Below are 11,898 nucleotides of genomic sequence, written 5' to 3'. Positions count from 1 at the left end.
AACAAAGCAACTCATGCCATCAATATCCATACTTACATAGAATCAAAAAACTCTTCCAAAGCCAATGAGACTTTGCACTAATTGGCAGAAAATGAAAATGCTATGCACAAAATCTTCAATTGAAAATGGACCCTGTTTGGTGGGAAGATCAGAACTATTCTGGTTGGACAACTTCCCTATCAGGCAAACATCTCCTGAGTTATTATTTCCTTTGCTGCCTGGAAAACCTAAAACAGACAGTGAAGTACCAGAATAACTGTCAGATGGTTTTCAGTCACTCCCAAATGTCGGAAATTATTTGGCTTGGATTCAGAGCATTTACTATTTTAATTAAAGGGTGTTATTCAGATGAATAGCAAACTCCTGTCTTTATCCCAGCTCTTAAATAGCCTTTTGGCAGCTTCTACCCGCTTTCTTATACAGAGGCTACTGAGAGACGGGAGGCATAGAAAGCTCCCTACTCAAGTGGCCTCAGGTTAACCTGTATTCCTGGGTGGGGCTGAGGACCTATTCATTACACTGGCACAACTAATCTGTGGGTTTCTCTTCTCAGGGTTCCCGTCTCGTGATGTCCTTTTGGTCTCAGTGATCATCACCATCAGCCTTAGTGTCACCATTGTTCTGTGTGGGTTCTGCCAATGGTGCCAGCGCAAATTGGTAAGTTATAACAGTGTGCAGTCAGCAATGCTGTGAGGGGAAATTCAGAACCAGTGGGAAAAAAGCTTTTCCTGGGCAAACCAGCTGTTTAAAAGCTTGGAAACCTCAGAGTCCTCTATGCTTGAATGCAATGGAATAGGTTGCATGCTTCCGGGGAGAGGCAGGCAGGAATTTAATTACAACGCTGGTTGATAATAATAATAACGGTGTTTATACAGTGCCCCCCCAGCCCCTGCTAAATGCTTGGGGCATAACACCAGCAATTAAAGTGGGACTATAGCTGTATTCCAACAACAGTAATTAAAGGATCAGGAGCTACAAAACAAGAAACCAAGCCAAGCAGACGAAGGGACTGGAAAAGGGCAAGGGCTGAAAGGGGAAAAGCAGGTGGAGAGCAGAGAAGAGTGGATAATTACTGATCCTAAAAGATGGAATGGGAAGGAATAGAAGGAAGATGCTCTGGAGGTGGGGAAAAGACAAACACAGGAGCTTGACAGCTGCCCGCCCACCACTCAAATCCACCTATTAAAAAAAGGTAGAGGGAAACTTTCTTATAATATACAAGGTTTATTTTAAACCAAGGGATGTGGAGGGGGCTTTAGGAAGATGTTTTCATGCTGATGAAGGACTGTAGGTGGGGAAATCACGAAGCAGCCCCTCTCTGCCTGTGGCTCTTCCGTTCACTCAGACTCTCGGCACAGGCAGGCTAATATTCAGTTTTTAAAAAATACAGGGAAAGAAACACAAAATTCAATGTAGTTTGAGCCTGATCACAATGGAGTTAAGTTTAGGTTTATAAATTTCAGAGGGGAGGAATGGGGGGGCTAGGGGGGGTGAAGAGGTTTTAAACTTTTTCTTCCCCTACTGTTTCCTACAGATAAAATTCCACCCCTAAACCATTTTTATTCTTACTTGGAGAATAATCCATAGATAAAAGGGTTACACCAATCCTATGCTAAAGCTAAAATAATTATGCTCAATGGCTCTACATGAATTGCTTTTATTGTTAAAAGACTGACAGATTTTTAATTATAGAGTTCTTCCTTGAGGCCATTTTCTTTCTCCCTTCAGTTCTTTGAAAAGAAAGTTGGCTTGCTTTCTACCCACTTACTTGTCTCTCTACAAGCAAATGGAGAGAAAGAAAACCCTTGTCCCTATTGAAGTAATTCGAGAGGGAGGAGCAATTTCCATATAATGTGGAAAACTATTTGTAGCCATTGTTTGTCTGTTCCCTTGACCTTTCCCAGTCCTGATTCAAGTCTTTGGAGAAAGAGTGAAATCCTGATGCCAGCTATAGCCAAGCCCTTAGACGGAAGCAGTTTTCCCTAGAATACATGCCTGACTTTATTGGAGCAAGGACGTTCTTTCGTAGCCCATGTAACCATCAGCTTGTGGTCTGAGGCATGATGATTCGATTACCCAGACTGTGCCGGCATAGCCACACACCCAGGGATATTAGAGCATTGCCAAACACACATACACAAAGACACTTTGCAGAGGGGACTGCTGCAGGTAAGCTTTTGCACCAGTTGCAAAATGATGTGTTAAAAGTGTTTTTTATGCTCAACTGCATTTTGAGGCCCCATCTCTGTCATCCTCTGTTCCTCCCCTATACTGAGCCATAGAAGCAAAAATGCCTTTCTCTCATCTTGGTTATCCCACAACTGAATCAATATTTTTTGCATTCTGCTCATGCATTCTGATAAACTTGCTAGTCAACCATGCTACCAGGTCCCAGGTTGCCAGCCCCAGGTCCACATAGGGGTTCCCCCACTTCTGGGGGCTCCAATCTGCTACCGGCCAGCTGGCTGGTGGGGGAAGCCCCGCCTCCAAGCCCTGCCCACAAGAGTGGCCACCTGCCTGGCCACCCCTCTCCCCCCAACAAGGGGACCTGGCAACCCTAACTAGTATTTACAATTTCTCTACAGCAGAGCAAGTGACTGTTTTATCTGCTGTCATGGTAAAAGGCTGTGTTCTGAACTGTTATAAACTTCAGGGATGGTGAAGCAACAGAGGCAACTTGTTTACATAGAATTATTCTGGAATGATTCTAGAAAGGCTGCATTTGGATCAAAACCCCACTCTTCACCATTTTAGCATGTTTATTTCTGGCTAAAGATTTTCCATGCGCTGGCAGGGTGTCCCATCTCTGCAACGTGAAGGGTTTTCCAGGCAATCAGGTAACTAACCATGCCCTGACTAAGATGGCCCAGGCTTGCCCGATCTCATCAGATCTTGGAAGGTAAGCAAGGTCAGCCCTGCTTAGTCCTTGCATGGGAGACCACCAGGGAAGTCTAGGGTTGCTACACAAAGGAAGGCGATGGCAAACCACCTCCATTCATCTCTTGCTTTGAGGATTCCATGTGGTCAGCTGCAATTTGATGTCACTTTCCACCACAACTACTTCGAACTACCCGTATGTAACCCATTGTTGCGCAGTTGACCCAGATGTCCTTCTGCTGCACTAAAGGCAAAATCAATGTACTTTTAAGCAATGAGGCTCAATCCCTTATCCAGTATTTCACAACTGAATTCATATTCACACCAGTCTGATTTCTAATCATCAGCAGGCAGAAGATTGTTGATTGATTAGTTTGCTAACACAAAGCAAACTAACTACCCAAACACATTAATTAGTCCTGTTACTCTAATATCAATAAAGGAAAGTATTTCATGCAATTATCATTTGAGACTGAGCAGCTCTCATGAGAGATGACTTATAAATTCCATAAATAAATGAATGTTATCAGAGACCTTGCCTCTGATTCAGGTAGCTAATTCTCTCATCTGCAAGGGGAAATTGACATGGCCAGTAACTGACCTTCAACCTGTGGAATCTTTTCCAAGAATCCGATGTACTGTTTATACCGTGTACCGTGTACACACAAAGCTAACGTGCAAAGTCGATGTACCTGGTTTGGCTACCATCCAGAATTAGTGATGGTTCACCTGGGGGAGATTCTTCTCAAGTGCATAATTGCCTGGCATGTCTTGGTGGGAGAAGTGGGTTGTCTTATCTTGCTGTGTTTCCTTCCCAAATTGTTTCAGATTCTTGGCTAGGTGAAGGCATATGTGTTACTCTCATCTCAAGCTTACAGCTGTCAGAAACAAAATGGATTCTGCTTGTGTTAATGCCAAGGAAAGACCCTGCTGTGTCAGTGCCTTTGCCTGCTATTTCATTTATTACCTTTTTGCTGGGTGCCATTCAGACATGGAAGGAATCAAGGCATCATTCCCTCAGGGTTGCATTTCTGTGCATTTTTCACTTTTCATGTACTCAAAACACCATATTTTATACTTGAGGAAATGTGATTTTCTTCTTGGCTAGGACACTCATTGCAATTGCAAATGTTGTTTGAAATGTGCAAGTGTCTTGGGGGATATTGCTTGTGAAATGATTGGTGACAGGTGACACCCCATGCCTGCAACATATTGTGACTTTTTGTCCATTTTATGTGATTTTTAAAACATTTTAATGGATGAGCACTCCTCTGCTGTACCTTTCTGAACCCCTGTAGTGTGGGAGCACTAACTGGACTTTTTTTTTTTTAATTGAAAGCTTCTTCCTGTGACATAAATGGGGATGAAAGACAAATTTCCTGCCAGGCTTCTGCAGTTTAATGGCCTGAATTTCCCCACTCCAGTGTGAGAGTGCTTGCCTACCTAGCCCCAACATTTCACAAACCTTTAGGCTTGCCAAGTCCCCCCGGGGGGTGGGGGAACCCCCGATTTCCAGTCTCCACCCCTGCTTTTTTGAAATTGGCCAGCAGGGGACAAAATGGCGGCCAGAGTGTGACACTCAGTCCTCCAAGTCTCTATGGCTATGGAAACCATAGAGTGGAGGGCTAGAGCGTCACATAACTGGAGGCACCCAGTTCCCTCTAGTGTACGCTGGGATTCTTTCCTCTGCTGGTCAGCCACGCTGCTCCAGCGCAGACAGATCCAATGGTCTGGCTGGCTCCGTCATCAGTCCCAGGCAGCAGCAGCCCGAGGAGTGGGCGCTGGGCTCAGGCAGGAGCCCCACTCCTCTCGTTATCAGCAGCAGCCAGCTAGCCTCTTACAGGGCACCCTCACCCACTCCCAGCAGTCCTCACCTGGGTGGCAACCAATGTTCTCTCTAAGCTGCAGAGTCTTGTGAGCAAAAATTCTACTTTGTGAGCTACAGGCATTAAAGTTGTGAGTGAACAACTTGGCTACTGCATAAATTATTTTGCTCTGGAGCCATCCTTCCTGAGCTAAGACAAAAATCTGTGACCTGGAGGCTAAAAATCTGTGAGCTAGCTCACACTAACTCAGCTTAGAGGGAACACTGGTGGCAACACGTGGTGGGCTCTTCTGTGCCTGCCTGGGTCCCTGGAAAGGTAATGTTTGGGGTGGGCAGTGAGCTGGCCAGCCCGGGCTCCTGTCCTGACTTCCAGAAATTGTGCTAATTTCCATCCCCCTGGCAGCCCCAAGCCCATTCAGCAGCCGTTGGTACTCCACTCTGGCCTGGGTGGACCCTCGCCACCACCACCAGAAAGTTTAGGGGATGGGGGGGGGAACTGGGAGGTCCCTCATTGCCGCCATGTGGTCTCCTTTGGACCGTCGGCCAGGTGGTGGGGGTTTGCATGGCCAGGTGGTGGGGGTAGGGTGGGGGGTTGCTGGTGGGCCCCTAGCTGCTGCAGCCAGGCAGAGACTGGGAGGTCTAGCACATGGCCTTGCTCTCCTCTGGGCGGGCAGGTGGGTGGGTTCCCTGGTCTGTGTGGAGACAGATCCGTCATGGCTCAGGGAGGTGGATGTGGGCAGGCCCCTTGCCCACCAGCCACAGGCAGCTTAGTTGGCAGCCTGGTACTGGAAGGGAGGGGTAGGTTTTTGTTTTGTCCACGCCACCGCGATTCACCACCTGGAGCTATCGGGGACTCGGGGCTGCGGGAGGGAGGGTGCAGGCAAGCCCCTTGCCGCTGCTGGGCGGAGGTCCTGCTTCGGCCACTGCCACCAGGTGAGAGGGGATTTTGCTTATGCCCTGCTTGCGGCTTCATTTGTGAGCTGTCAGGGCGGGGGGGGGATGCTGGCGGGCTGCTTTTGCAAAAGCATATTAGCTCTTTCCTCTAAAAAATGAGGAATAACAGGATGGGAAGGATTTTAGAATTGGGGGACTTGTCTGGGGCAAGAAGATCAAAGACTTCTTTTAGTGGAAAGCCAACTGCAAGTGCCAGGGTGCTCCTGGGATGCCCTGGGAGAAGCGACTGGGGACAGAAAGTTTTCAGAGGTAAGAGGAGTGGAGGAAGGGAACAGGGCTTGCCGATGGCTCTGCAGCACATCCCCTGGCAGGAGTCAAAAGCCAGATTGGTCAAGGGAACATTTTAAACTTTGCAGAATTGAGCTAGCTGTTTTTTGAGGGGGAAGTTTGGTTAAAAAAAAGAAAAGAAATGAATTTATAAAGGAAAATCTTGTCCTGTGTATAGACAGGCGATACAGAAGAGCTGTGATTTCTTAGCCTTTTCTCCAAATGTTCACCTGAGCTGTTGGAAGGGATCCTGACAAATTGCATCTACTTTCTGCTCAAGGAAATAGGTGTATGAGCAGTAATAGATAGACAGACAAACTGCACCCCCCCCCCTTTCTGGATCTCAATTTACTTTATTTAAAATATTTTTATGCTGCCTTTCCCACCTGACCAGGGTCTTGAATATGACACACATAAAAACATTAGAACAACATTTAGAATTATAAAATAATCCAATAGCAACACATAAAGAATACTAGAACCGGGGAGGAGTACAATAACCATTATTGGGGTTATGCTAAACGCAACAAAAACATCTTCATTCACTGGCAATAGACACTGATAGGGGGAGATGGATGAATCTCCCCAGGGAGGGAGTTCCAAAGTTCTAAACTCTATAGAGAGGCTGCTTGGGCCCTCCAAAGGTTGAGAGGAATAATGAAAAAAACTGTGGTACAAGATGGAGGAGAGGTCCATCAGTGGCTATTATTAGCCACAAGATATAGATGGAACACTCTGTCTGGGGCAGTGATGCTCTGTATTCTTGGTGCTTGGGGGGCAAGACTGGAGGACCTCTGGAATTCTGGCTCCACTGGTGGACCTCCTAATGGCACCTGGGTTTTGGCCACTGTGTGACATCATGTGTTGGACTGCACGGGCCATTGGCCTGATCCAAGCTGGCTTCTCTTATGTTCTTATGTCTGGGGAAGTGATGCTCTATATTCTTCATGCTTGGGGGGCAAGACTGGGAGGGCTTCTGGAGTTCTGGCCCTGCTGGTGGACCTCCTGATGGCACCTGGGTTTCGGCCACTGTGTGACACAGTGTTGGACTGGATGGGCCATTGACCTGGTCCAACATGGCTTCTCTTATGTTCTTATGTCTGGGGCAGTAATGCTCTATATTCTTGGTGCTTGGGGGGCAAGACTGGGAGGGCTTCTAGTGCCCTGGCCCTGCTGGTGGACCTCCTGATATCACCTGAATTTTGGCCACTGTGTGACACAGTGTTGGACTGGATGGGCCATTGACCTGGTCCAACATGGCTTCTCTTGTGTTCTTATGAACACATATTCTGTTGAGATGAGGAAGGATTCAGTTGGGCTGTTGCTCAGTGATAGAGCACCTGCTTGACATGCAGGAGGTTCCAGCCTCTTCAGCTAAAAGAGGATCAGTTAATAAGTGACATTAAAGATCTTAGCCCAAGACTCTGGAGAGCTGCTCGTGGTCCTTTTCATAAAAACCCTGGGTTTAAAACAGAGTCTAGATGGTCACCTGACAGCAATGCTGATTCTGTGAACTTAGGCAGATCACGAGAAGGAGGGCAGGAACGGTTGCCTCAGTGCTTAGTTCACATGGCCCTTTCTTACACGCCCAGGGAAATGCTGATCACCCCTTTGGGGTCAGGAAGCAGTTTTCTCCCGGCCAATTTGGCCAGGGATCCTGGAGGGTTTTTTTGTTTTTTGCCCTCTTCTGGGCATAGAGCAGGGGTCACTTTTTGCTTTTCTGCTGCTTCATCAGCTACAGATTGTAACTTTCCTACCTCTTTAAAAAGTTTTATTTCTACTGCCTTTGCCACCTCAATTTCATTTCTGTACCTTTCAACTGTTACTTTAAGTTGCTTACTTAATTTTTCCAATTCATGCTGGAATGTAGTCACCTTGTCTTCAGTAATACTACACTGCTTGCTTTCTATTGCGACTTGCTTTCTCAAAGCCTTATTTTCTTGCTGGAGTTCTTTAAGGTATTTTGTTTTAACCTCTCTCATAAACTCTTCAGGATCATTATTTTTTTCTACTGAAGATATTGAGGGATTTTCCTCAAAACTGACATGAATATGTGAGACCTGTTTTTCCCCTGACTCTGGGCAGGTAACCACTGTATCCGTTGCCAAGGTCTTCAGTGGCTGGTTTACTGGGCCTGTAGATTCACTTTGATACAAATCGTTTGCATCTGAGCGTATTTGAATCCTTGCTTTCTCTCCCATCACATCTCTGCCTAAGATCACTGATAAATTTTGATTTGAGATAACTGCTACAGGGAAAAATCCCTCCTTTCCTCTCCAGGAGACCTTTACTTGAGCGACAGGTACACACTGGGAGTTTCCCCAAACATCTCTTAAGGAAATATATTTGTCCGGAAGCATGTTCTCTATGTTAACTAGATCTCTTCTCACAAGAGTTACTGCAGCCCCAGTGTCTAAGATTGCCATTGCTTCTCTCTCATTTACTTGAATTACTTCACGCAATTCAGTATCTGGTGCTCCTGTATCTAATTTAACTCCACACAGATAAATTGTTTCCTCAGCTATAAGTGAGGGAGTGGTTTTATTGGACTTTTCATATTCTTCTGCTGTACTATTGTCTCTATACGGCTCTCCCTCATTTCCTGAGGTAAATTTAGGGACTCTCCGTATATGCTCAGGGCTTCTTTGTTTACTTGAGTTCTGTACACATTGATATGATAAATGCCCGGTTCTCCCACAGGTATAACACTGTCCTTCCAATTACTCTCCTTAGTTTCCCCCACTTTTCTATCCAGTCCTTTACTCTCAGTTCTCCTTCTCTCGGAGACAGGGCTGGTTTGAGGAAGTATTTTAGACTTGAACTCCCTTTGTTCATATTTTCCCCAACCTCCCCTATTGAGCATTAGCTTATCAGCCCATTCAGCTATCCTGTTTGACATTTTCAGGAAGCTTATCTTTCACTAAAAGTCTTATTTCTGAGGGAAGTTGGAAAAGGAATTGATCTAGAATCATCAGTTCCCTTAACTTCTCTTTAGTGTCAGCTTTGTCTGATGAGATCCATTTGTCAAAGGAGTCCGCTAATTGTGTGCTGTATGTCTTAAACGACTTCTCTTTTTGTGGAGTCAGACTCCTAAAATTTTTCCTGAAGTAATCAGCACAGAGTCATACACAGCCTCTTTGTATTCAGAATAGACAACAGGCGTATCTAAGGGAAATGTATTATAAATTTCAGCTAATTCCCCCCTAATTAAACTGGGTAAATATTTCATATATTGAGCCTCAGGTATTCCCCCATTTTGAGCTGATTTTTCAAAAGTTGACAGAAAGATTTGGGGATCTTCTCCTGTCATATACATTATAAAATCCTTTGGGGTAACTCGAGGGTTATCATATCTACCCTCTAAGTTCCCCTCCTTTTTTTCTTCAAGTTTAAGTTTTTCTCTTTTTAAATGCAATCTCTCTGCTTCCAACTGTAGTTCTCTGTCTCGAAGTGCAATAGTCATTTCTTGTAATTGTAATTCTTTATTTCTAAGGGCTGTTGTTTGTTCTAATTCTTTATTCAAGGTCTGTTTCAACCCTCCACATTTCCATTTCTCTCTCTCTAAGTGCTGTTGTCTGTTCTAATTCTTTAGTTTTAAGTTCAGCTTCAAACTTCCACTTTTCTTGATCATCTCTATGTTTTTGTCTCAGATACTCTAAATATTCCGGATTGGGGTTATATGTCCCTTCAACTGTGGCTTTACTAGCTTCCACATTGCCTTGTATCAATATAACTCTCAGCTCTTCAACACTTTTCCCTTCATAAGGTAAACTTAAGTCTTTACATTTTTTGATCAGAACCTCTTTCTTTAATCCAAAAAACTCAGCCATTTTTCTGCCTTTTTGTATTTTTTTTACTATGCCCTTTTCCTCAGGATGTTTGTATCCCACCACCAAGCACCACTTGTGATGACCTCTTATCTGGGGAGGTCTGGTTTCCCTTTAAAATGTTCTTTTTATTTTGTTCAACTGGGTATATCCGGCTGCCACCAGGAAATTTAAGGCTTTCCAATTTAAGGCTTTATACTATAATATTTCTATCACTGGGTAGGTAGGTCGAGGGTTTTAGGCTTTCATGAGGGTCTATGTGTTTCATGAGAAATTATTTCTTTCAGAGCTGGTATCTTAAATAAAAGTAGATTTATTGATATAATTCGTAATTAATATGGTAGAACACTGTAACTAGGAATGGGTAAATACTAAACAATTGCTTTGGTATTTCACACACTTTTCCCTTCACTGTCAGGGATCTTGGCATGTAACTTTGTAACTTTAACTCAAGGTCATGTAAGTTCACTGTTTCTCTCCAGGACATACAGCCTTTCCTAAACTTTGTCTTCAAAGACTTTCATTTACATTTTACTATTCTCTCAGAACAACCTCAGCTGTTCTTAACTGCACACACACAAACTGCTTCTCTCACAGACTTCAGAACGAACTAACTCTTCCCAAACCCCACTGTCTTCATCAACTGTCACTCTTCAACAGTCCAAACCTCAAACTGTCACTCCTGATAGACATACATATTCATCCACACAGCATCACTTCCAAAACCCCTCCCCCCTCTGTCCCTCACCAATCACACCACTTTTGCCTCTTCAAGCACTCTTGACTATCACATGCAACCAAACTTTTAAAAAGACACACACCCATAAACAAGGAATCGTTACAGCTTAACTCATGTTTGTGCCACACAGTGTTATCCTGATTGGCAGTTTTGCATACAAGTTCTCTGTTATCACATTGCTGGCTTATTGGCTTTGGGAGGATCCTTCTCTCTCCTATATTTTGCTGATTTGGTGGTGGCATGTTTCTAAACATTCCACACGGCGCCCACAGCCTTTGGCTCCGTGATCTGTCATTCAGAAGCTGTCCCTATCCACTGGCTGTGTTGCCTGAGTCTCGCCTCCAATATTCTAAACAGTTTGCTTTTCCTCTCCCCCCAGTAGCCAGTCAGAACACAGAGGTCATTTGCATATGCAGCCTGATTGGCCTTTGCCTCTAACATTCTAAGCAATTGAGGGAGGTGTGACAGCCCATCGGCCAGTGAGTTTGCCACCCCCGGGAAATGATGGAGAGTGAATTGGAACTTGGAGAAGAAGTCAGCCCAACGCAATTGTTTGGTGTTTAGATGTCTCGGGGCTTTTAGAGTCTCTACATTCTTATGGTCAGTCCAGACCTCAAAGGGCACCCTGGCCCCTTCGAGCCAGTGTCTCCACGTTGACAACGCCAGTTTGATCGCGGCCGCTTCCTTCTCCCATACTGACCAGTGCCTTTTGGCATCTGAGAATTTCTTCGAGACATACGCCAAGGGGTGCAACTTCCCATCCTCCCCTTCTTGCAAAATGGCCCCCCCATAGCCACATTGGAAGCAGCTGTTTGAACAATGAATTTTTTCCTTTCGTCTGGGTGCGCAAGCACCAGCTCAGATGTGAACAGGGCTTTCAAGCGCTTGAATGCTTCCTGGCATTCTGGGGACCATGCCAGCTTTGCTCCCAGTCTAGTGGCTTCAGGTCCCTTCCCTTTGGTCTTTAACAACTTTGGTCTTTAACAGGTCAGTTAACGGGAGGGTGACCTGGGCGAAGTTTTTTAGGCACCTCCCACCCCAATACATCCTTCACCTTCCCGGGGTCCATTTCGAAACCCCCAGCAGATATGCGATAGCCCAAAAAGTCAATGTGGGTCTTGTGAAATTCACACTTGGACAGTTTGGCAAACAGTTTGTGCTTGTGTAACGTTGAGAGAACTTCTCTCACTAATTTCACGTGGGAGGTGAGATCGGGGGAGTAAAGAAGAATGTCGTCCAAGTAAACAAGCACCCCCTTAAACAAATGTTTATGTAACACCTCGTTGATCAGGTTCATGAATACCCCAGGGGTGCCCTGAAGGCCAAAGGGCATGACCAGGTATTCAAATTGTCCCAGGGGTGTGTTGAAAACAGGTCTTTGCTTCATCCCCCTCTTTGATGTGCACACG

The 11,898-nt window shown here is 45.2% G+C and overlaps 1 protein-coding gene across 1 annotated transcript in view; it reads left to right on the top strand.

Annotated features, from left to right (window-relative positions):
* Positions 1-553: 553 nt before the first annotated feature.
* The window catches only part of LOC107112034, a gene marked incomplete at both ends in the record, with an annotated part of 130,145 nt that continues 118,800 nt past the window's right edge, over positions 554-11,898 (top strand). The window contains one exon of the mRNA XM_015413099.1: positions 554-657. Coding sequence (XP_015268585.1) covers positions 554-657 — 104 coding nt within the window. The remainder of the gene's footprint in view (positions 658-11,898) is intronic.

Source organism: Gekko japonicus, unplaced genomic scaffold (assembly GCF_001447785.1).
Source record: "Gekko japonicus isolate JY-2015 unplaced genomic scaffold, Gekko_japonicus_V1.1 scaffold3207, whole genome shotgun sequence".
In the NCBI taxonomy this organism is placed as follows: Eukaryota; Metazoa; Chordata; class Lepidosauria; order Squamata; family Gekkonidae; genus Gekko; species Gekko japonicus.
Note: the sequence above shows the minus strand (reverse complement) of the source record. Positions and strands in the feature narration are given on the sequence as shown.